Below are 23,621 nucleotides of genomic sequence, written 5' to 3' on the forward strand. Positions count from 1 at the left end.
CCAACTGTGGGGGCAGTGTGGGTCCCGCAGGTCAGGCAAAGAGCTGTTTCAAATACTGAGGAAACTTGGACTGGGTTAGGAGCTGGAGCTGCCTTCCAATGCGCTGGAATCAGGGCAGGGCGAGCCCTCTACCTCCCACCCCACCCCCTCCTGATCCCCCCGCCCCCCCGCCCATTGTTGTCACTTAGAACAACCCCTGGCTACTCTGGCTTAGGAAGGTGCCGTTTGGACCTGTTTTTCTCTCTGAGGCACCTCTACACCTCGGGCACACACATGCTGGCCTTGCCAGGACATACATGTTAGTGACATGACCCTGGGGATAAGTGGTTTCACACCTGCTTCTTCGGGGCCCCAATGCCTCTCCCAGCCTGCGAACGACTCAAGGTGTCCCAGGCTGTGTGTCCAAGATAGTGAAGGCTCACGTGACTGCTCCCTGGAATAACAGGTGTGCCCAGCCTGGATTTCTGACATGTAATTTGAAGATCTCTGGAGGTCATCGAGTACAACCTCTTCATTTTACAGAGGAGGGAACTGAGGCCCGGAGGCGAAGGGCCTTGTCCAGGATGAGCCGGGACAGGGACCCTGTCCCCTGACCACCGCGGAGAGCCTACCACCCCTCACGGCCTCGAGGCGCTGCAGTACAGGCGGCGGCTTGCGTCACCTTTACCCAACGCCCAGCACAGTGTGGTTCCATGATACGCAGCCACGAAGCATCTCCCTTTACAGGTGAGGGGACCGGCCCAAAGTCACACGCGTTTGAGCGCCAGAGCTCGCGCCCCCATTCCCGATTTCCTTGAACCTTCGCCACACCCTGTTACCGGCCAAGAGCCGGGACACTTGTTTGTGTGGGCCACTGGCCCCCAAGTCACTCGAGTAGGTGGCGAGGAAGTTTCGCAACGCAGGTACAAGAAGCTGGAGGCGTGAGGCCGGAATAGGCGCGAGCGGGCGAGGGGCGTGAGCGCGTGGGCGGCAGGCAGGGCGCGTGCGCGGCGGCCCCGAGCTCCGATTGGCTCCTGCGGGTCGGAGAGGCGGGGCCGTGTGCGGCGCTTCCTCCGCCTCTGCTTCCGCGTAGCAGACCCGGGAGCTGGAGCCGAAGTGGGATTCAGAGTGCCGGCCAGCGGTGAGGCCGGGGCAGCAGCTGGCGGCCGGGGTCAGGGCAGGAACCTGGACTGAGGCGGCGGGCGCTGCGTCCCTGCAAGGTGAGAGAGCGGCGACGCCCTGCACGGGCCCCCGCCCCGAACAGGGGTGCGCCGTGCCGTGCCTGGGCACCCCGGCGAACCGAACTTGACCCGTCTTCTGACCACCACGGCCCCGATCCCTTCCACCTGCCCCGACCTCCAGTTGGCTGAGGACTCCCACCCCTCACCGCGCTAGTCAGCACACCAGTGCCTCCAGCCCTGGTTGTTCACCTTCGTAGATCAGTTCGGGACCCCTTCCTTACTCAGTGAGAGCTTGAAGGGCTCCGGACTCTCCACTAGCTGCTTTTTCTCTTTCCCTCTGCAGATGGACGGAACAGAAGGCAATGCTGGGCAACCCGGCCCCGCTGATCGGTCCCATCGAAGCAGCGTGTCCTCCGTGGGAGCCCGAGGTGGGTCCCTGTCCCCAGTCTTCTCCCCACTGTACCCTCCTAGGGCCTCAGCCCTGAGGAAGTGGCCCTGGCTTGTCATCTCTTTCAGTGAAGAGAATCTTATTTATTAATTAACAAATAAGGTCTGTTGAGGTGTGGAAAAGTGACAAGTCAGTCAGGTATTAGCTATACTTTGTACCTGAGGCATTTGACACACTGACTTTCTGAAATCGGTCAACTAGCCAGAGGCCAGGCAGGATTGGAACCCCGAGTATATTGGCCTCGAAGCTGAGTGCTTCTTCATGGTACCTGTGGTTCCAGTGATGGAGAATTGAATCTGGCTGCTCTTTCAAGGGTCTCCTTTTGGCTCCAGACTCCAAATAGGCATCCCACAGGCTGTCACAAGGGAACACTCAACTTTTTGGATTGTACTTCTGTTTAACACTGAAAGGCCATCGTGTTGAGTCCTGAGTCTTAAAGAGTCCCAAGGAAGCTGAGCGCTGGAACTGGCTTTACCCTGGGGTGGCCTTGAGAATCCTCTGTCCCCATGTTAGCTTGGGCCAGAGGGAGATAGTGATTTGCTTAAGGATGATAGCTCTCTCCCTCTCTGCTTGATTTACTAGCTACTGTAACCTCAGGATGGGTTCAATCTATCTCTGCCCCAGTCCCACCTGTAGAATGTTCTCCTTCGGGGGAGAAGCACACCAGAGTCCTTGGGGCTGCCAGGGGAGTGTGTGTGGGTGCAGCAGCCAGCCCTAATTTTGAACTTTTGGGGGCTAGGGTGGGTCTAGGCTGGTCCCTGGGCTGGAATTGCTGGGTTTCTGGGTGGTTTGAGGGTCTTCAGTAAGTCCTAACAGACAGCACTCTTCACGGGGTCCTTAGGGGATGACGGGGCTCTGCCTCTGGAATGTAGCCTTGGTCACCCCAAGGGTTGGAGGGTGGGGGCTGCAGCCCCAGAGCGGGGAGTAGAGGGTGCCTGGTTGGCATGCCTGGGCAGTGGGCCCAGCTGACCTGCCTGGCCTCCATCGCAGCAGCTGACGTGCTGGTGTACCTGGCGGATGACACAATGGTGCCCCTGGCCGTGGAGAACCTGCCCTCGCTCACTGCCCACGAGCTGCATCAGGCCGTCCGTGAGGTCCTGCAGCTCCCGGATGTTGCCCTGGATGCCTTTGCGCTCTGGCTTGTCTCCCCTCTGCTGGGTAAGACTTGGCAGTGAGAAGCCCAGGGGGAAGGGCTGGAAGGGCGCTGACCAGTGGGGAAGGAAGGGGCAGCTTCTGGAACCTCTGGCCGCTATACATCAGGGGAAGGTGGGACGTGTTTGTGTCCTGGAGCTGGCCGTGGCTTTCAGGACCCAGAGCCCTGAGAGGTGGCCTGGCTCCTCTGCCCCCGCCTCTCTTTTCTTTGTGCTGGAGGCAGAGGAGGGGCCAAGCCTACCCCTCAGCCTCAGTGCTGCTGGAGCCTGCACATCAGGAGGAGTGGGGGCGGCGGACAGGGAGGGAGGGGGCGCGTGTTCACCAAGCACGTGGTCTGTGCCACAGCCTGAGCTGGCGTTTTGAAAGCAGAGTTTCACCTTATCCTCATGGCCCAGCCTGGTCACGCAGATGAAGAACTGAGGTTTGGAGCCATGGGACCAGTGAGTGGTGGGACCAAGATCAGAATGGAAGCCTGGGTGGCCCCCAGCCAGCCTCCTTGAGCTGCATCCTGCTCCGTGGAGGCAGGGAGGAAGGTGGGACCCGGCCCAGGAAGCAGCCACCCCTGAGGATGGGACTTTTCCTGAGGGTGGGGAGGATGAGTGGGAACCCAGCTTCTCTGCAGGGGGCCTCCAGCCTTGCCTGGTTTCTGGCCCGTGATCACCCTGTCCTGCCCTTTCAGGCTGAGATCCCAAGGCGGGCGGGTGGAGTGGGAGTGAGGGCAGTGGGAGCCCTCCAGCCCGCAGGCCTGGGGGACATGAGGTGGGGGGGAATGGGGAGCTCCCTGGGGCCTCAGAATAGGGCTTCTAGCCTGCTGGCTTGGTCAGGAGAGGGGCCAGGAGAGGATGCCCCAGCTGGTGCCGGGACCAGGCATGTTTTCTGCACTCATTCCCCTCCCTTGTAGAGGAACAGGGGCAAGAAGGGTGTGCCTGGTCCCTGGGCCCCTAGGAGTTTGTGCCTGTGCCCTGGAGGGAGGGTATGCCCACTTGGTCGGAGAGGGAGTGCCTGTCTCCCCACCCCCACCCTCTAGTGGGAGCTTCCTGCCCAGCTACTGCTCTCGCCCACCCTCTTCCTGCTGATCTGTCTCTTTCCGCTGCTCCCCACCCAGCTCAGCTGCCCCTCCTTCACCCTTCTGGCTGTTGGTCAGGACCGCGGGCCCCTTGGCTCGTGTCTCTGGAAAGCTGGGGGTGGTTTCATGGGGCCCCTGCCCTACCTCAGGCTCCCTGTCCCTGCAGTGGGGCAGCTTACTTCCTCCCCCACTCCCTCGTCATCGCATTCCTGCTCCCCCTTCACCGGAACATGAATGGGCTGCCTGTGTGGCCTGTGGGTCACCCTGGGGCACCGCCCCATCCCAGAGGCCCCAGCACAGAGTCAGCACCCACTTTGTTCCCAGGCTGGGTTCAGGAAGGCTGAAAGGCCACTTCAGCTTTGACTCGGGCCCTCAGAGCTGTTGGTCCCGCACCACGCCCGGAGTGGGTGACATATGCCCCAGGGACGGGGTGCTGTCTGCTGGAGCCGCCCTTCAAGGTGGATGTTTGGGAGGGTTTGACCTTCTCCATGCCATTGTCACTCTGCATGGAACAGGGCTCCAGGGACTGTCAGTCTCGTTGGGGTGACAGCCCCCAGGCAGGAAGGCCCCATCTGGAAGCGTGGGATGGCAGGGTCAGCGCAGTCCTCTTCTGATAACGGGAGTCCTCTGAGCTGCTGGGGCTCGGGGTGAGGCCGGCTGGGGACTGTGGACAGTGTCCCGGGGTCCCAGCTACCCACTTACCTCATTCGTCTCACAAGTATGTGCAGAGCAACCCGCCCACAATCCCGTACTGGGCAGAGCTAGATGCTAGGGGTCCAGCGGGGAACAGGAGTGAAAGTGTCCCTGCCCTCAGGGGACTTACAGTCTGAAGTGTGCCGGGAAGGCTTGCCAGGAACAAGTTGCCAGGAGTGCTTCCTGGTGGAGCCACTGATTCTGGCGGCAGCTGGGTGGCATGGCGTTGAGGCAGGGAGCTTGCAGGATGGAAGATCAGCTGGAGCCCAGAGCCCCCGGGGGAGTTGCTGGGGTGGAGGCTGGCCGGGCAGAGGCCCAGGCAGGGCCAGGAGCAGGGGAGAACAGCCCCTTGGCCCTTTGGGCCTCAGTTACCAGCATTGGGCTCTGCTTCCTAACGGCGGTGCTGGAGCCATCTGTACCTCCGGCCCCAGCACCTTCTGTCTGCCACAGCCTCTCAGCTCCAGCCCATCCTGGGCACAGTAGGGAACAGTCAGAGGCTGACTCTGCCTGGAACCTGACCCCCTCTCATTGCTGTGTGGCTTTGTTTTTTTTGTTTGTTTGGGTTTCTTTTTGTTTCTTTGGCTGAGCCACACTGCATGCGGGATCTTAATTCCCAGACCAGGGATCGAACCCACGCCCCCTGCAGTGGAAGTGCGGAGTCTTAACCACTGGACTGCCAGGGAAGTCCCTGTTGTGTGACTTTGGACAAGCACCTTAACTTCTCTGAGCCTCATTTTTCTTCTCTGAGCCTCATTTTCATTGGATGAAATGAGGGTAGGGTTATTGCAGGGCAGTTGCCTTTAACCACTTGAAATGGTTCTGGACACCTTGTGCCTACTTCAGTTAATATTGGTCATGACTGCGTCATCGTCGCATTGTTGTTGTTGTTAGTGGGTGGCAGTCGCACTGGTCAGGGCTTCATGGCCGCTTCCCCTCTCGTCCTGCAGAGGTGCAGCTGAAGCCCAAGCACCAACCCTACAAGCTGGGCCGCCAGTGGCAGGAACTGCTGCTGCGATTCACCGACGCTCCGGACGATGACGTGGCCATGGGTCAGTGCTGCTGCCTGTGCGTCCCTGTCTCGGGCCCACCGGGGTCTGGAGCACAGACCCCAGGCCCAGCCAGGCCTCCCCTGGCAGGTGGAGCTGCCCTGGCTGAGAGGCAGGGCCGGCATCTCCCCCAGAGGAGGGAGGGATCCCTTAGAGGAGCCCAGGAGGGGTGGGCTGGGGGCACAGTGAGCAGCTTGCGATAAGCCACGCCCCCTATCGCTGGACAGCCCGGGGGTTTTCTGAGTGGTGGTGGAGGAGGCTTGGGGAATGGAGACTGGGCCAGTCGGGGAGAGGGCAGAGCTGGCTGCGTGGGGCAGCCGGCCGGTGACCCCCTCCTCTCTCCCCAGATGAGCCTTCCCTGCAGTTCCGGAGGAACGTGTTCTTCCCCAAACGGCGGGAGCTCCAGGTGAGGCAGGGATTCCCAGGCGGTACCACCCAGGTCTGGCGCCCTGTGTCCAGCCTCCCCTTGTCCTGACCCCTGGACACTGGTGCCCCTCCCAGCTGAGCCACCCCTCCCTGCCACACCGGCCTGCAGATCCACGACAAGGAGGTCCTGCGGCTGCTCTATGAGGAGGCCAAGGGCAACGTGCTGGCCGCTCGGTACCCATGCGACGTGGAGGACTGCGAGGCCCTGGGCGCCCTGGTGTGCCGCGTGCAGCTCGGGCCCTACCAGCCTGGCCAGCCCACTGCCTGTGCCCTGAGGTGAGGGCCAGCGTGACCTGAGGCAGGGGCCCAAGGTGGGGAGGGTGACCTCGGAATCCTGGTTACAAGTGGTCTTGCCAGGTCCTGGAGTCAGGAGGCCCTGACGCTGTGTGACCTTGGGTGAGTCACCCCACCTCTCTGAACCTCCTTTTCCTCGTCTGCTCTGGGCTGAGGGGCCTGGGCAGTGGGAGACAGGGGAAGTGACGTCCGTGAGAAGACCTCCAGAGGTGTGTGAGGGTGGAGCCCGGCCTCCGTGTGAGGTCAGGGGGAGTTGGGCTTGTTCTTTTTGGGGGTCGCAGCCAGGGTGTGGCCAAATACTGAGTCCCAGTTGTCAGTGACAGTCTCACTTAGTCTCGAGCTCCAGGGACGAGGCCCCATTTCCCGGACGTTCCAGTATGCCGGCTCTGTGCTTCCTACCCGTCTCTCTAGAAGCCGTGCTCTTTGCTGTGTGAATTGGCAGGGCCTGGGGTCGTGACGATTGAGCTACCCTGGAAGCAGACCAGGCTGTCTCTGAGCTCCGTGGACAGTGATCTTAAGGTTTAGAGATATTTCCAAAGAAGATGAACTTTTTTTTTTTTTTTAAACTGGTAACAGTTATGTAGTCTTTTTTTTAATTTTTAAAAAAAACTTACTTATTTTATTTATTTTTGGCTACATTGGGTCTTCCTTGCTGCGCGCAGGCTTCCTCTACTCGTGGCAAGCGGGGGCTACTCTTCCTTGCGGTGCGCGGGCTTCTCATTGCGGTGGCTTCTCTTGCTGCGGAGCGCTGGCTATAAGGCGCGTGGGCTTCAGTAGTTGTGGCGCATGGGCTCAGTAGTTGTGGCTCGTGGGCTCTAGAGCGCAGGCTAAGTAGTTGTGGCACATGGGCTCCGCTGCTCTGCGGCATGTGGGATCTTCCCGGACCAGGGCTCGAACCCGTGTCCCCTGCATTGGCAGGCGGATTCTTAACCACTGCGCCACCAGTGAAGCCCTGAAGATGAACTTTGAACACAGCCTGTCCTAGACCCAGGGCTCTAACCCACACCAGCCCTTCAGGGTACAGTTGTGTTGCGGGGAGAGGATGCACAGAGACAGGGCCCTGTGTCGGGGCCCAGCAGGGGCTACCCTGGGCTCAGTGGAGCCTGAGTGATCCCAGCTGAGCTGGCTGGAGGCTGGCAGCCGTAGAAATCCTGGCTCTCGTGATGGGCATGTCTGGTCCTATTGCAAGTGACAGCGAATCCAGCTCAGACTATTTGGACTTGAGGGACTTTGTCAAGAAATGGACGGGTCTGGGGTGATTGAGGTGCAGGGGCTCCAGTTGGGTGCCCCCAACCAGCAGATCCTGTCCTCACTCTCCTCGCCCAGCCCTGTGTCCTCTGGGCCAGCTCTGTCAGACAGGCTCTTGTCTCGTGGTGGCCAGGTGGCCACAATAGTTGCTCATTGGCAAGGAGAGACCTCGTCCCTCATGTGACCAGAGTTCTAAGACTCATCTGGTGACTGGGCCCACGTCCACCCAAAGGAGACAGAGTGGCCAGAGTGCTGATTGGCTGAGGCCCAGATCCTCCCTTAGGACCTGCCATGAGCCTGCACAGACGCTGTGGACTGGCAGTGGGAAGGCGGGATTTCCAGTGACGAGTGGGCGCTGTGGCTGGAAGCAGGGCTGTTGGGGGACAGGTGATGAAGGTGCCTACGGCAGCCCTGAGAAGTGGGGGCAGCCCCCTGGATACCCCTCCTCATGCCGCCCTGCACTTGGGCCTCTCTGGGCATCAGGGTCCTTCCTTACGTCAGCCCTGCTGCAGGGCCAGCCATCCCTTCCCATGGCCCGGGGTGTTGGTCCTCCAGAAGCCCCTGCGGGGACCCCTCCCCTCTTCGGTGACAGTGACAACCTCGGCCATATTTATTTGGCACCCACCACATGCCAGGCACATGCCGGCACCCGTCCATGTGAGTAGGGATCCGTGTCCTTATTTAAACGTGGAGACGTAGACTTGGAGAGGGCGCTCACTGCTCATAGGCTGGGCCCTGGCTGCAGTCCACCTGGAAGGGCCAGTGCCTGGCCAGAGTCAGGGGGCTGCCTGAGGGGGAAGAACGGTGCCGTCACGCCAGGATGCTGTGTGTGATTGAAAATCACTTTCCTTCGTGAACCTGTGCTGATGAGTTGTAGGTTGGTGGTTTTTTTACCTCCCTATTTGGCAGAACAGAACATTGATAGCTTTAGGTCACTTGGACCACTTCTTGGTTGCAAAATCACCAGTTTAGAAACTGAAACCTTCCTCTGGCCACAGTCTGCTTCTGGGGCGGGCCTGGTTTCAGCTCTCATCCCGGTCTCCTGACTTCTCCTTCAGGCCTCTCATGCTGCAGGGTTCTCGGCAGTGGGCTCTCCGGGGGTCCGTGTGCAGGGTGCCCCCTGCCCTCCCCACGCCCTGGGAACCTCGGTGCCTCCCCAGCCCGCAGGCATGGAGCCGCCCTCATGCTGGGCCCTGTTTTCCTTCCTCCACAGGGAGAAGCTGGACTCCTTCCTCCCTGCCCACCTCTGTAAGCGGGGCCACGGGCTCTTCGCTGCCCTCCGGGGCCGTGGGACCAAGGCCGGAACTGGCGAGCAGGGCCTGCTGAACGCCTACCGCAGGGTGAAGGAGGTAGCCGGCAGCGAGAGCGAGCACGAGGCCTCCCTCAGCCCCCACTACCGCGCCTACCTCCTCAAGTGCCACGAGCTGCCCTTCTACGGGTGAGCGGCTCCCTGGCCGCGGCCACAGCCCCAGGCCCACTGTCCCTCCCTCACGGCCTGTGAGCCCATCTCCGTTCCCGCTGAGCTCTGTCCTCATGCAAGGTGTGTCCGGATGCCAGCACCTGGGGCCCCGCGGGTCCCAGGCTGGACACTCGTCTTCCCCCTTCCCCATCACGGGCTAGGACACCGGACAGGTCCTCTCCTTCCTCCTGCTGCAACCACGTGGTCCATGGACCTGCCCACCTCCCCCTCAGCCAGCTCTCATTCATGCAGGCACATCTAGCCAATAGCTCTTGTGTGCCTACTGTGGTGCCCGCACCCTCTAGGTGCTGGAGACACCTCGGTAAACAAAAGAGACCGCCGTCCCTGCCCGTGAAGAGGCCGTTCTAGTGGCGAGAGAGACAGCAAGCAGTAGAAGCCGAGAACAGACTACAGGGGGGCAAGGGAGCAGCTGGACGGCCCGTGAGGACAGTGGCCGTACTCCACAGGGTACTGTGGCTCAGGCCGCATGGTGGTACCGCAGGAGGGGAGACGTGGCCAGATTCCAGAGACGTTGAGGGTGGAGTTGAAGGAATTTGCAAGATGTGCAGTACAGGAGGTGAAGGAGAGCAGGCAGAGAGGGCTCCAGGTTTCTGCCTGAGCAGCTGCAGGGTGGCCTTGTGATCAGCTGAGACAGGATGGTGTGTGGTGGGGGGCAGGTCAGGGAAGGTCGGGGGCGTGTCCTTGGATGTGTTGATTTTGAGATGCTCTCCAGCGACCCAGGTGGCGATCCTAGCGGGCATTTGGGTTTGAGTCTAGCCTTGGGTAATGGGTGAATCATGAGCATGCAGGTGCTGTTTGAAACCAGGAGCCCCAGCAAGTGAGTGTGGACCGGACAGAGAAGGAGCCCGGCCAGCAAGGCGGGAGGGGGTGTTGAGGAGGAGGGAGTGACCGGGCCTCAGGCGCTGCTGCTTCAAGGTCAAGTTCAACAGGTCCCAAGTGGCTGATAGTTGACCTTGGCTCCAGCATCTTGGGGGTAGCAGTGGGTGGAGGACAATGAGAAAAAGAATCAGTGAGTGTAACCAGCTCCTCAGGAGCTGCGCTGTGAGATGGAGCCCAGAGGCGGAGCAGCAGTGTGGGTGTGGGGCGGCAAAAGGTCTTTAGCTTTTATGGTGAGCGAGATGCCTGTGGCCGCTGTTTGGGTTGCTTCAGTTTCCTCAGTGGATTAGGAGTCCCTGCCCTGAAGCGAGCCTGTGGGAGTCTTCCTGGAGTGGGAGCACCGGGCTGTGCTCTTGGAACTGCAGGTAGAGCGTGCTTGTCTCCAGTCCTGTCCTCGGGGCTGCAGGATTTTATTTTACATAGATAAATTTATTTTGTTTTTTTATTATTTTTGGCTGGGTTGGGTCTCCGTTGCTGCGCACGGGCCTTCTCTAGTTGCAGCGAGCGTGGGCTGTCCTTCGTTGAGGTGCGCGGGCTTCTCATTGCAGTGGTTTCTCTTGTTGCGGAGCACGGGCTCTAGGCACGTGGGCTTCAATAGTTGCAGCACGCAGGCTCAGTAGTTGTGGCTCGCAGGCCCTAGAGCGCAGGCTCAGTAGTTGCGGCGTGTAGGCTTAGTTGCTCGGCGGCACATGGGATCTTCCTGGACCAGGGCTCGAACCCGTGTCCCCTGCATTGGCAGGCGGGTTCTTAACCACTGTGCCACCAGAGAAGCCCGGGGCTGCAGGATTTAACGAGGGCTCTGGCTTAGCCAGGGGTGAGGGGGCGTGTGGGCGAAGGCCCAGGGCAGCCAGAGGAGAGGAAGAGGCCGTGGCGGGGCAGGATGGAGGAGGGACAGCTCAGCGGGTGGGTGTCCTAAGGTTGATGCAGCCTTTCCCTTTCTTGGTGTCGAGTCCTGAAGCTGCTTCTCTGCCTGGGCAGCCCCTGGAGGACGGTGGGCAGCGGGGCTCTCCCAACCTCCAGCAACCACAGCCTGCAGACCCTGAGCCCTTGGGCTCCTGGCTGTTCCCTGAACGTAACTTGCTCTGTCCCACACCCGGGTTCATGCTCTACCCTCTGCCTGCAGTGCCCACCCTTCGCTGTGCCACCCAGTTCCTCCTCCTGCCTGATCAGCTCAGATGCCACCACCTCCACGAAGCCTCCCTCTCGCCGCCCCCTCTGTTTCTGCCTCCCCTGGGGTGGGTTTCCATTTAACCTTCTGTCACCCAAACAGCTTAAGCTTCTCAGGTGCCTGGGACAGGGGCTGGCCAGAGCATTCCCTAGTGGGTGAACCCAGACCCTGGGCCATCTGTTCTCGCTGCTGGAGGGGACAGCCTAACACCACTTTCCCTCCCCAGGTCTGCCTTCTTCCACGGCGAGATTGACAAGCCAGCCCAGGGCTTTTTGCACCGGGGAGGGCAAAAGCCAGTGTCTGTGGCCATCAGTCTGGAGGGCGTGCATGTCATTGACAGCAGGGAGAAGGTACCTGCTGCTCCTTCAGGGTGGGACCTGGAGTGGGAGCCTCACTGGAGAGGAAGGGAGTGGGGTCATTACCCAGGCCTTCCTGGTTCCCTTGGGCTTCTGGTTGGCCTGGGAGCAGGTGGGCGGCCTGTCTGGCCTCTTTCCCTCAGATGTCCCTGGGGCTTCCACTGTCATCCCAGGGGCTTCCCTGGGTCTGCTGTGGGTCAGCTTTCCTGCCCAGCCTGCTAGGCAGGGAGGTGGCGGGGACAGGGGGAGGCTGCAGCTGGAGACAGGTGGAGAGTCTGGTACGGCCTGGCTGCTCTGCCTGGCCAGTGGCTGGAGACTAGCTGGTGGTTTTCCAAAGAAGCCCTGGGAGCTTCTCCTGCGGGACTGGGAGCCCTCCTTCCCGCATTTGGTGCTGGTTGTCTCGGCTGCCTGTGTAGGAGGTGGCGTCGGCAGCCTGCCCTGTGGGCCTCTCTGCATCTGGGCAGGGGTCCCTGCTAAGCCAGCAGAGAAGTTTGGGGGAGACTTCTGGTTGTCCCCAGGGAGGGATCCCAGCCCTTCCTGGGCATCTGTGCCCCAACATGTCGGGCCCAGATCCGGCCTCCTGCTAAGATGCTAACCAGCTGATCGCAGGGGAAAGGCCTCCCCTCCCCACCTTCCTTCCCCCGAGTCACTACCCCAGCTGTCAGGAGCTTGACCCACTGATGAGAAGTGCGTGGTTTAGGGGGTCTCATCCTCCCTGGACCACAGCCTCCTTTGAGGGTCTGATGGAAGCGGGGCTTCTTCTCCTGAGAGAAACTGACACCTGAATTTAGGCTCAGCCTTGGAGGTAAATGGCCTGGCCAGGTGTATCCTCCTGGTGATGCCCGCGTGGGATGGGGCAGGGGAGCAGGCCTCTGCCCAAAGGAGTCCAAGCTCTGTGTCTCCCGCTGGCCAGCACGTCCTGCTGGGCCTGCGCTTCCAGGAGCTGTCGTGGGACCACACCTCTCCCGAGGAGGAGGAGTCTGTCCTGTGGCTGGAGTTCGACGGGGACAATGAGGGCACACCGGTCAACAAGCTCCTCAAGATCTACTCCAAGCAGGTAGTGGTGGGTGTTGCCTGCACCGGGGGTGGGGATGGGGGTCGGGGAGGGTGTGCTCAGGGGGTCCCAGACTATTGGAGGCTCCAGGCTGGGTGGCAAGGAGGTGAGAGGGCTGCCGAGGGCCTGGGGACCAGGGGGCCGGCTCCTGCTGACCGGGAGCCACCCTTGTGGGTTCGGAAGGCCTGGCCAGGTGGTGGGGCAGTGGTTGGTGGAGGGCTGCCCGGTACTGTGACCAGCCCGCACTGGCTCCCTCGGTCCTTGAGCCCCCCGTGAGCGGGGCTCTCAGGTGACGAGCAGGCATGGAATGGCTAAGACCCCTCTTTGCCTTTGTTTCACTTTCATCCATTGGGCACCTGGTCTTCCCAGCCAAACCTTCATCCCCACCCCTTCCCCTCCCACCCTGGTTTCTCCAGGAGAGCCCTTCCAGGACTCAGGGCCTCGTTGCTCTCCGCCCCAAGCACAGAGGTGGGCTCCAGGGACTCCTGTGAAAGCACGTGCCCCTTCCTGGGGGCCCGCCACAGCCAGGCTTCTCCCGTTGCTCCCTCTACGCCTTCCTTCCCACTGCAGCACCCACTGCTCCAACCCCAGCAGCCTCTGCCCTGCTACACCCGATACCCGGTGCCTGCTCTTGCTCCTGCAGGCTCCCCTCTTGGGCCCTACGGGCCCCTCCCACCTCCTGCCCTTCTCCCCCTGTCTCCCCTGCTGGGCCTCCTTTCCAGGGCCTCGCAAGGGAGTTCTCTCCCTGTCCTAGCTCTTCCCTCTCTCGTCTTTGAACACTTGGCCATCCCAACCTTTATGCTGATGACATCACATTTTCTACATCACTCTTAGTTCCCCGATCAGGGATCGAACCCATGCTCCCTGCAGTGGAAGCGCGGAGTCCTAACCACTGGAACGCCAAGGAATTCCGTAGAGTTCTTTTTTTAAGTAAACATTTTATTGAATTATAATATACATGTAGAAAAGTGTTTTTTTTAATATATAAATCTATTTATTTATTTTTGGCTGCGTTGGGTCCTGGTTGCTGTGCACGGGCTTTCTTTAGATGTGGCAAGAGGGGGCTACTCTTCGTTGCCGTGCGCGGGCTTCTCATTGCGGTGGCTTCTCTTGTTGAGCACGGGCTCTAGGCGCGTGGGCTCAGTAGTTGTGGCTCACGGGCTTTAGAGCACAGGCTTAGTAGTTGTGGCACACTGGCTTAGTTGCTCCTCGGCATGTGGGATCTTCCCGGACCAGGGCTCGAACCTGTGTCCCCTGCACTGGCAGGTGGATTCTTAACCACTGCGCCACAAGGGAAACCCCCCAGCTCTTAATCTCAACAAATTTCCCCAAAGAAACCCATGTAACACCTTTCAGATTAAGAAAGACCCCTTGAGCCCCCTCCCAGCCTTGCCCCCACCAAGGGACCTCCGCATCCTGACTTGTGTCACCCCAGAGTCATTCTGCCTGGTTTTGAGCCTTAGGGCAGTGGGTTCCCACAGTGTGTTCTGTTCTGCCCGGTGTCTCGCGCTCAGCCCTGTGTCTGTGAGCTCCATCCTCGTCCCCACCGCAGGTGGCAGTGCTTTGGTTTTTCACGCGGCTCTCGGGTGTTCCCACGTGTGAATTTGTTGCTGTTGACTTTTCCATACCATAGCGGACGGGCACTTGGGTCTCCAGTTCGGGACTGTTGCAGACAGTGCTTCGTGGTCAGTGTTGCACATGTCCTCTGTGTGCGCGTCCAGGTACGCGCCCAGGAGCCGACAGGCCGGGTCACAGGCAGGTGCTGTGCTCGGCGTTCACCCGCGGTGGCTGGATGCTGGCTGTGGCAGTAGTTAGTATTGTCATCTTGAACGTTCAGCCAGTCTGGTGGGTGAGGAGGGGTATCTCCTTGTGTTTTCTTCCTTTATTATTTAGTCACTTTATTGAGGTATAATTTACAATAAAAGTGAGTTTTAACACGTTCACACACCCTTGTAACCACTGCCCCCACAGGCGAGCTATGGAGGTGCTTAGATACATCCATGTATCTTCCTAGAGGGGAAATGTCTATTCACGTCTTTTGCGCATTTTTTAATTGGCATTATTTCCATCACCCCCAAATCTCCATGTGGTTTTTTTTTTCCCATGTGGTTTTAATTGACAACACACACACACACACACACACACACACACACACACACACACTAATGAGGTTGAGCATCTTTTATGTGTGTATCCACCATCTGGATATCCTGTTCATTGAGGTCTTTTGTCAATTTTTCTTTGGGGTTGTGCTTTTTTTTTTTTTTTTTTAAATTGTACATTTTGCTTCTGATTTAAGACTCACCTCTTCACCTGCTACTTGACAGCTCCCCTTAGCTATCCCTAGAGTTTAGCTTTCTCCAGAATGTCATAAACACATGCATCATAGTTACCCGGGAGAAATGGAGGTATATGTCCACATAAGACTTATACTAAGATATTCATAGCAGCTTGGTTTGTCATAACCAAAGAATTGGAAACAACATAAATGTCTGTCAGCTGGTAGATAAACAAATAGTGGTCCAGCCCTACAGTATCTGTACTGTATGCAGCCCTTTGAGCCTGGCCTCTTTCACTAAGCTTCATGCTCCTGAGATTCATCCACATTTCGTGGTGGAGCGGTTCGTTCCTGTTGGTTGTTGAATAGTATTCCGTTGTATGGATACACTGCAGGTCAGCTCTTCACCCACTTGTTTGGGTTGTTTCCAGTTTGGGACTTTTGTGAATAAAGCTGCTCTGAACATTTGAGTACAGGCTACTGTGTGGGCGTATGCCTTCATTTCTCTTGCATAAATACCTAGGAATGGGATTACTGGATTGTATGATAAACATATAATCAGCTTTACTAGAAACTACCAAATGGTTTTCCAAAGTGACTGTACCATTTTGTTACCCCACCAGCAATGTCTGAGAGTTCCAGTAGCTCCGCATCCTTGCCCAGCGCTTGGTGTGGTCAGTTTTTGTTTGTTTGCCATTCTAATAACTGTATGGTAGTGATAAGTCATTGTGGTTTTAATTTGCATTTTCATAATGACTGATGATGGTGATCATCCATCCGTGTGTTCATTTGCTATCCATAGGTCTTCTTTGATGGAATGTCTGATCAAATCATTTGTCCATTTTTTTTTTTTTTTTACTTTTTTTTTTCTAACATCTTTGTTGGAGTATAATTGCTTCACAATGGTGTGCCAGTTTCTGCTCTACAACAAAGTGGGTCAGCTATACATACACATATATCCCCATATCTCCTCCCTCTTGCGTCTCGCTCCCACCCTCCCTATCCTACCCCTCTAGGTGGTCACAAAGCACTGAGCTGATCTCCCTGTGCTATGTGGCTGCTTCCTACTAGCTATCTGTTTTACGTTTGGTAGTGTATGTATGTTCATGCCACTCTCTCACTTCGTCCCAGCTTACCCTTCCCCCTCCCCGTGTCCTCAAGTCCATTCTCTATGTCTGCATCTTTATTCCTGTCCTGCCCCTAGGTTCTTCATAACCAATTTTTTTGTTGTTGTTGTTTTTAGATTCCATATATATGTGTTAGCATACGGTATTTGTCTTTCTCTTTCTGACTTACTTCACTCTGTATGACAGACTCTAGGTCCATCCACCTCACTACAAATAACTCAATTTCGTTTCTTTTTATGGCTGAGTAATATTCCATTGTATATATGTGCCACATCTTCTTTATCCATTCAGCTGTCGTTAGACACTTAGGGTGTTTCCATGTCCTGGCTATTGTAAATAGAGCTGCAATGAACATTGTGCTACATGACTCTTTTTGCATTATGGTTTTCTCAGGGTATATGCCCAGTCGTGGGATTGCTGGGTCGTATGGTAGTTCTATTTGTAGTTTTTTAAGGAACTTCCAAACTGTTCTCCATAGTGGCTGTATCAATTTACATTCCCACCAACAGTGCAAGAGGATTCCCTTTGTCCATTTTTTTTTCCTTTGTCCATTTTTTAAATTGGGTTATTTGTTTTCTTACCAAGCTGTAAGAGTGCATTATATATTCTGCCTACCAGTCCCTTATCTGATATATATTTTGCAGATGTCTTCTTTCAGTCTATAACTTGATGTTTTTTCCTAAAAAATGTCTTTTAAAAAGATGTTCTTAAATCTTCCAGTCCATTTATTTTGTATCTCCATTTATTTGTCTTTGATTTCTTTCACTAACATTTTGTGGTTTTCAGCATACAAGTCTTGTGCATCTTTTATTAGATTTATCTCCCCCTCCCCCTTTTTTGGTGCTACCAGAGATGGTACTATTTTTAATTTCAATTTCCAGTTATTCATTGTGGTGTATAGAAATGCAGCTGATTCTGTTACCATATATCCTTTTATCCTGTAACCCTCTTGAACTCACTCACTATTTCTAGTATCTTTTTTGCAGATTCTTTGTGATTTTCTGTGTGGACAGTTACATTGTCTATGAACAGGGACAGTTGTATTCTAACTTTCCAGTCTGTATGCCTCTCAGTTGTCTTGGCTGATAGCACTGCCTCGGACCCCCGTTACAGTGGTGAGTAGGTGTGAGCAGACATCCTTGACTTGAGGGGAAAGCACTCAGTCTTTTTTTTTTTTATAAATTTATTTATTTATTTTTGGCTGTGTTGGGTCTTTGTTGCTGCTTGCGGGCTTTCTCTAGTTGCGGCGAGTGGGGGTTACTCTTAGTTGTGGTGTGCGGGCTTCTCATTGCGGTGGCTTCTCTTGTTGCGGGGCATGGGCTCCAAGCGTGCGGGCTTCAGTAGTTGTGGCACGCGGGTTCAGCAGCTGTGATGCGCGAGCTCTAGAGCATAGGCTCAGCAGTTGTGGCGCACGGGCCTGCGGCATGTGGCATCTTCCCGGACCAGGGCTCGAACCCGTGTCCCCTGCATCAGCAGGCGGATTCTTAACCACTGCGCCGCCAGGGAAGCCCAAGCATTCAGTCTTGCTCTGAGTAGGTGTGGTGTGAGCTGTGTGTTTTTCATAGACGCCTGTCGTCAGATTAAGGAAGTTCCCGTCCATTTCTAGTTTGCTGAGTTGTATCCCGAGTGGATATTTCATTCTGTCGGATGTGGCTGAGGTATAACGGCAACGTCCCCGAACCTCAGGAGCAACAAGCGGTGTTAGAGAAACTCAGAGGGCTCAGGACCTGTCCCCACCGGCTGTCCGCTGCCCAGCGCCCCTCTCAGCTCAGCGCAGTTCCCTCAGGGAGGCGAGGAGGCCAGTGTGGAGCCCGGACCTGCCTGTGCACGGTTCCCTGCCCTGTTCCCCCTGCGCAGGGCAGCTTGTGTGGCTCTGGGGAGGCCTCGGGCCGCCCCATCGGGCAGCTGGGCACCAGCTGCCCCCTTGGCCTCTGACCCTGCTCCGCAGCGGGGTGACACTTCATAAACGCCTGCTGCCTGAGCGACACCACCTGCTGGCAGCTTTCTGTCTGTGGGTCTGCGATCCCCTGCCATCCCCGCCATATGATGCCCAGACCGTGCCCGCTGACATCTGGTCACATCACCTTTTATGTCAACATGCGTAACGTTTCCAGTCTGTTGAGAAGACGTCCCTTTAGAAGAACGTGCCCAGAGGGAGCCGCTTTCCCCGCCCAGTGACCTCACCACCGCCTTCTCCTTGGCTGCGGGTTCTTCTCTCAGCAAACGCACATGCCCAGAGAGCCCTGCCCCCTTCCTCCCTCCCGACCTGCGCCTTCTAACTAGAGTGTTCCTTCTTTCCCAGCCCATCTCTGACCCCTGAAGTCCCCCCACATGGGAGGCCTCCCCTGCCCCTGGCCCACAGAGCACACCCCCCTTCCTTCTCCTTGCGTAAAGGGTGTTGGTTTCCTCATTGCCTCCCCCACCAGAGGGCTGGGGGCTGTGGGTTCGGTTCATCTGGCTCTGCAGCAGGTAGGGGGAGGTGGGCCTGGGCCAGGGCTCCCCCCCAGGCCTCACGCTGGCGCCCCTCCTCCCCAGGCCGAGCTGATGAGCAGCCTCATCGAGTACTGCATCGAGCTGAGCCAGGCCACGGAGCCCGCCACCCCGCAGGAGAGCGCGGCCGGCCCGGCCTCGGCCGCTGGCTCCTCACCACCCCCCACTCAACACCCCCAGCTGCGGAGGCAGGGCAGCGTGGTGTGCAGCCGGATCCAGCATCTCTCCACCATCGACTACGTGGAGGAGGGTGAGTGACCCCCTCGCGGTATACACGTGTACCTACGCGCGTGCACACGCACGCCATGGGGAGCTCTGGAGGGTAGGGAGGTGGGGAGCAATTCCAGGCCCGGTGAGTTAGCCTCCAGCGGCAGGACCTGGCTTGGGGCGTGGGGGGCAGGCTGGGCACAGGTGTCCCATCGTCTGAGCTCTGCGACAGGGAATCTGAGGCCTCTGGGGCTCCGGCAGTAAGAGCCCTACTCCGTCCCTTCTCACTGCTGCGTCCGCAGACGTGTCCAGATGTGAAAAAGTAGAAACTACCAGTGTCTGTTATTAAAGGTGTAGGTAGAGGAACGATGGGCCCACACCCTGTGGGATCAGTGCAGCTGGTAAAGATGCCATACGTACCCTAGTGCACTGTGGTGTCTTGGATCGAGTCCCAGAACAGACAGCAGACATCGTGGAAGAACAGGTGAAATCCACAGGTTTGCCGCTTAGTTAATAAAGCTGTACCAGTGTTCTTATCTATGACACAGACCGTGGTAACAGACGGACCGTGCTAACACAGGAGAGGCTTATGAGGATATGCAAGAACTCTATGTATCATCTTTGCAACTTTTCTGTAAGTCTAGAATTATTCCAAAATAAAAAGGGGGTTTTTTTTGGTTTTCAAATGGCAAGATGTTCACAAAATAGCACTGAGTAGAAAATATCAGGTACTAGGAGAAAATCAGGCACGAGTACTAGGTACTAGGTGCTCATTAGCATGCGAGGCAGCGTCCACGTGCACAAGGAGGGAGCGACCCCTTTGCGGCCATCAGCTGCTGTAACTTGCCTTTTTCCTTCGTGCTTCGCTCTGGCATTTAAATTTTTACAAGCATGTCATTTTTGTCATCGGAAAAAGCAAAATAATTTATAATTTTTCTCTGACACACTTGTTACCACAGTTGCTGTCTTCCTCTCCTAGTGAGCTCAGCCCCTTCCCCCGCCATCCCCTGTTGCTGGACATCATAGTTACAGTTGACCCTTGAACAACACCGGTTTGTGCTGCGCGGATCCACTTACACGCGGGTCTTTTTCAGTAGTAAATACTGTAGCTCTGCACAATCCGTGGTTGGTTGAATCGGTGGATAAGGAGGAACCACGGGTATATGAAGGGCCAACTATAAGTTATACCCAGATTTTCGACTGCGCAGAGGGTTGGCATTGTCTTAGGGCTGACTGTATTTCTAGTTCTCAGCTACTACAAACAACATACCTGTAGCCAAATCCTTACCTGGAATCTGAACTGTTTCCTCAGGATAAATTCCTAGAAATGGGGTTGCTGGGTCAAAGTGTGTGCCCACTGTGCCCGTCCCAGGAGGAAAGGAGGCACCTGCCTTCCCCACCCTCACCCACGATGGGTGTTATCGTCCTGAGGGGCGGAGAACTCACTGGAGTTGGGGTTTGGATGCTGGTGAAGTGGCATCGTTTCTACACGCTTGATCACATACAGTTTCTTCCTGCGTTGCTGTTCATTTCTGTTGCCTGTTTTTCTTTTGTGGCTTGAGTTTTTAAATTAACGTCTTATGTTAATATGGTGTATTTGTCAGAATTAATGAACCGATATGATGCAGTATTATTAACTAAAGTCCTTAGTTTTAACCTAACGTCCTTTTTCAGTGCCAGGGTCCCATCCAGGACACCACCCTACATTTGGTTGTCATGTCTCCTTAGGCTCCTCTTGGCTGTGACAAGTTACTCAGACTTTCCTTGTTTTTTGATGACCTTGACAGTCTCGAGGCGTACTTGTCGGGGATATCGTAGGATGCCCCTTTATTGGAATTTCTCTTATGATTTTCTCATTATTAGATGGGGTTATGGGTTTGGGGGAGGAAGATCACAGAGGTAACATGCCATTTTTACTACATCATATCAAAGGTACCTTATCAACATGATTTATGACTGTTGATATTAACCTTGATCACCTGGCTTGAAATTTTTAACTTTTAAGAAGTCTTTTTAGGGACTTCCCTGGCGGCCCAGTGGTTAGGACTCCAGGCTTCCACTGCCGGGGCCCTGGTCGGGGAACTAAGATCCCGCAAGCCTCGCAGTGAGGCCAAAGAAAAAGAGGTCTTTTTATCTCATTGAGGGTTACCTTCAGCCAGTAGTATATGTTATAGGTATTTTGTGGTTTGGGCCTGTTCTTTTTTTCTTCTTCTTCTTCTTCTTTTTTTTTTTGTAATTGAATTATAGTTGACATACAATATATTATATATTGTGATATATATAGTGATTTTGACAAACATAGTGATTCAGTATTTTTATATGTTACAGAATGATCATAAGTCTAGTTACCATCTGTCACCATACAGAGTTATTACAATATTATTGACTATATTCCATATGCTATATATTACATCCCTGTGACTTACAGCTGGAAGTTTGTACACCTCTCTGGTCTCTTCTTGAACAGGTTTAGACAGCACAGCAGGCCCAGCATCAAATGCAAACCCTGGTGGCCTCTGATTTGGAGGCTGGCCACCCACCCCACGTGTCCTGTCGCTGGTGGGAGAGCTGGGGTGGGGCTGAGGCTCACAAAGCCGGCAGGAGTGAAGAGGAGAGCTCATCCTGAACAGGCTCCAGAAGGGGCTCCCCTGGGGCTGGGCCCCCTCCCCTCAGCGTGTCCCTCTTGCTCCCTGACAGGTGAGCAGATCAAGCGGGTGAAACCGAAGCGCAGCACGTCCTTCTTCAGCCGGCAACTCTCCCTGGGCCAGGGGAGCTACGCCGTGGTGCAGCCCACCGAGAGCCTGGAGCAGGGCTGAGGGCCGCAGTGCCTGGTGGGAGGGCGCGGGGGCAGCCCCCGGGCGTGGCCCAGCATCATGCTACCTAAGGGGGAGCGCTGGGAGGAGGGCAGCCTCAGTGTGTAGACAAGTCACTTCTGTACCCGGGATGCTGCCCGGGCTGCGCTATGCAGAGCCAGCTGGGGGCAGCTGCAGGATCCCTCCTGCAGCCTGCCTGCCCTCCCTCCAGACGCCGGGCCCCGCTGCAGTCTCAGGACCAATCTGACCAGGCCCCGGCCGCCCCCTCCCACCCAGGGACTCGCCTTTGTGCCCCTCTCAAAACGGACAGTATCCCCTGCCCTGAAGTCCCCGCTGGAGGCAGGTGTCCCCACTGGAGGAGGAATAGGGCTCAGGACACTTGGGCATACTATGTGTCTTTGGTCTTTCCCCTGGACTTTGGTGACCACATCCCTGCATTCCTTCTGCTGCATTCCAGCCCACACCACCAGGCTGGGACGTGGCCCTGCGGGGAGAGGGCAGGGGGCCTCCCTGGACTGAAACACAGCAGGAACAGAGAAGGTGAGGCCCCCACCAAGCCCTCCCCGGCTGGATGAAACTGGATGGCCCCTGCGCCCCTCACTCAGGCCTCTTTTGCGGGCAGGAGACACTCTGACCAGAAGGAAAGTGTGCTTGCTCATCTTTGGTGATGCCACTGTGCTGGGAGCTGGCTGTCCTGTGGACCAGCAAGTCCACTGGACCCACGGTCCACACCCGGAGGAGCTCCCAAACCCCCTTGGGCTTCAGGTTTTAGCTTTGATCTTTCTTTGTCTGCTTTGGTTCCATGAAGCCTGTGAACTTGGGCAACTCACAAGGATGCTGCCACCGGCCTCAGAGCCACTGGCGCTCCTTCCAGGATGGCGCTGTGGTTTCACCCAGCCTGAGCCAGGGGGCCGGCCCATGCACGGGAAACCCCAGGACGGGAGTGGTCTCCTCCTTCCTGAGGACCTTGTAGGTAGGCTGGATGTGGCCTGGGCATGGCTCTTCCCACACCCGCCTGCCTTCCCCCAGATGAGCTGGCCTCGGGGAGGGCCTCCCAGCCCTCGGGCTCCTCCGTGGTAGGTCCCTGGCTTTCATGAACGCTTCCTGGGACTTGAGGCAGTCCCAACTCAGCACAGGCTTTGCTTTGTCTTCCCTTCCCAGGGCAGAATGTGGGAGAGGAAATGTGAACCTCTTGTCTCCAGATTTCCAGTCACCTCCTTCTCTCTTTGGTGACTCTTGAACACTCCAGATGTTTCGAGGTGGCTTGCCTTTCAGCAGTAGGGACTGTTATCTGTCAATACATAGGCGTCTCCAGTCCTTTGGAACGTCCTAGCCGTAGGACACCTCATCTCTCCTCCTGGAGCCCCTCCCCGGCTCCCAGCTCTCTGGTTATCTCATCCCGCTCACTGTTCTGATGCCAGGTGCATTCTTACCTGATGGGTTGAGGGGCCTGGCGGGGGCGTGTACACACAAACTACTTGTTTTGACTCTTCAGTCTCTTTCCTATTTTCTTAGCATCCACTGTGCCTTAACTTTTTCTGCCTGCCCTTTCGGGCAAAGCAGTATCTTACTAAGTGTCCTTCGAATATTCTTATCCTTTCGTATCATGTGACTTATTAATAATAAAATCAATTTCCAGCAAATTTTGGGGTGGTTTATGGTGTGAAATAATGAGAGTGTGTTAATTACAGCCTGGGAGTTAATTATAGGCTGTGTATTTGTTTTTCATCAAATATGCATGAAGGGATGCAGCCCACTGGGCTTGCCAAGCTAGACACAGGTGGAGAACCCAGAGTAAAGCTTTTTAGTCTCAGCGGTTGGTGAGGGACTCCCAGGGTGGGAAGGTCCAAGGGGGCTTTTGGGGTTCATGGTGGGAACCAAGGTGACAGCTCTGCAGGGAGCAGGGGAACAAGGAGCTGGCGGTGGGCAGGCAGACGCTTTGTCCCTGTCCAGTGAGCCTAATTGGCCCGGCCTGCTGGACGCTGTGCCGTCAGCTCGCACCTCACGCTCTGGGCTTGGGACCCAGGGCCCAGTCTGGATGCCAGTGCCTCAGGAGAGAGGCCAGAGAACCCAGGAGGTCTGGGGGTTTCTCCTGCCAGCCCTGAGGTCTCCTCGTGCCCCAGGCTTGGCCAGGAGGCAGTCTGTTTCCCACAGGTGCTGTTGGCGGGTGGGCACGGGACAGCACGAGACCCACACACCAGAGCACTGGGAGCTCCGCAGGAGGCAGCAGTGGCAACTG

The 23,621-nt window shown here is 56.5% G+C and overlaps 1 protein-coding gene across 5 annotated transcripts; it reads left to right on the forward strand.

The window, feature by feature from the left end:
* The first annotated feature begins 1,061 nt into the window (after positions 1 to 1,061).
* On the forward strand, positions 1,062 to 23,310 carry FRMD8 (FERM domain containing 8). Of its 5 annotated transcripts, none has more exons than XR_003791520.1 (12): positions 1,062 to 1,199; positions 1,504 to 1,588; positions 2,599 to 2,766; positions 5,467 to 5,568; positions 5,913 to 5,971; positions 6,101 to 6,267; positions 8,747 to 8,971; positions 11,284 to 11,407; positions 12,327 to 12,470; positions 18,408 to 18,612; positions 21,267 to 21,922; positions 22,005 to 23,310. XR_003791520.1 is itself a non-coding variant. In XM_029208828.1 (12 exons), exons 2-12 carry the CDS (start codon positions 1,504 to 1,506, stop codon positions 21,285 to 21,287), a joined length of 1,386 nt encoding a protein of 461 aa, XP_029064661.1. In that variant the 5' UTR covers positions 1,062 to 1,199; the 3' UTR covers positions 21,288 to 23,310. The 5 variants fall into 5 exon arrangements, 4 of the variants coding, with proteins under 4 accessions (XP_029064661.1, XP_029064659.1, XP_029064657.1 ...); XM_029208828.1 differs by adding an exon at positions 19,118 to 19,203 and having other exon boundaries at positions 21,267 to 23,310; XM_029208826.1 differs by having other exon boundaries at positions 21,267 to 23,310.
* Positions 23,311 to 23,621: the final 311 nt, after the last annotated feature.

This window comes from Monodon monoceros, unplaced genomic scaffold, assembly GCF_005190385.1.
Source record: "Monodon monoceros isolate NGI ecotype Baffin Bay Population unplaced genomic scaffold, NGI_Narwhal_1 Super_Scaffold_7, whole genome shotgun sequence".
NCBI classification, from domain to species: Eukaryota; Metazoa; Chordata; class Mammalia; order Artiodactyla; family Monodontidae; genus Monodon; species Monodon monoceros.

Bases quoted from the DNA above. Each gene is read 5' to 3' on its own strand.
- FRMD8 (XM_029208824.1), top strand. From the start codon at position 1,504: ATGGACGGAACAGAAGGCAATGCTGGGCAACCCGGCCCCGCTGATCGG. The intron at 2,767-5,466 runs GTAAGACTTGGC...CTCGTCCTGCAG, and splicing joins GCTTGTCTCCCCTCTGCTGG to AGGTGCAGCTGAAGCCCAAG. The intron at 11,408-12,326 runs GTACCTGCTGCT...CCCGCTGGCCAG, and splicing joins TCATTGACAGCAGGGAGAAG to CACGTCCTGCTGGGCCTGCG.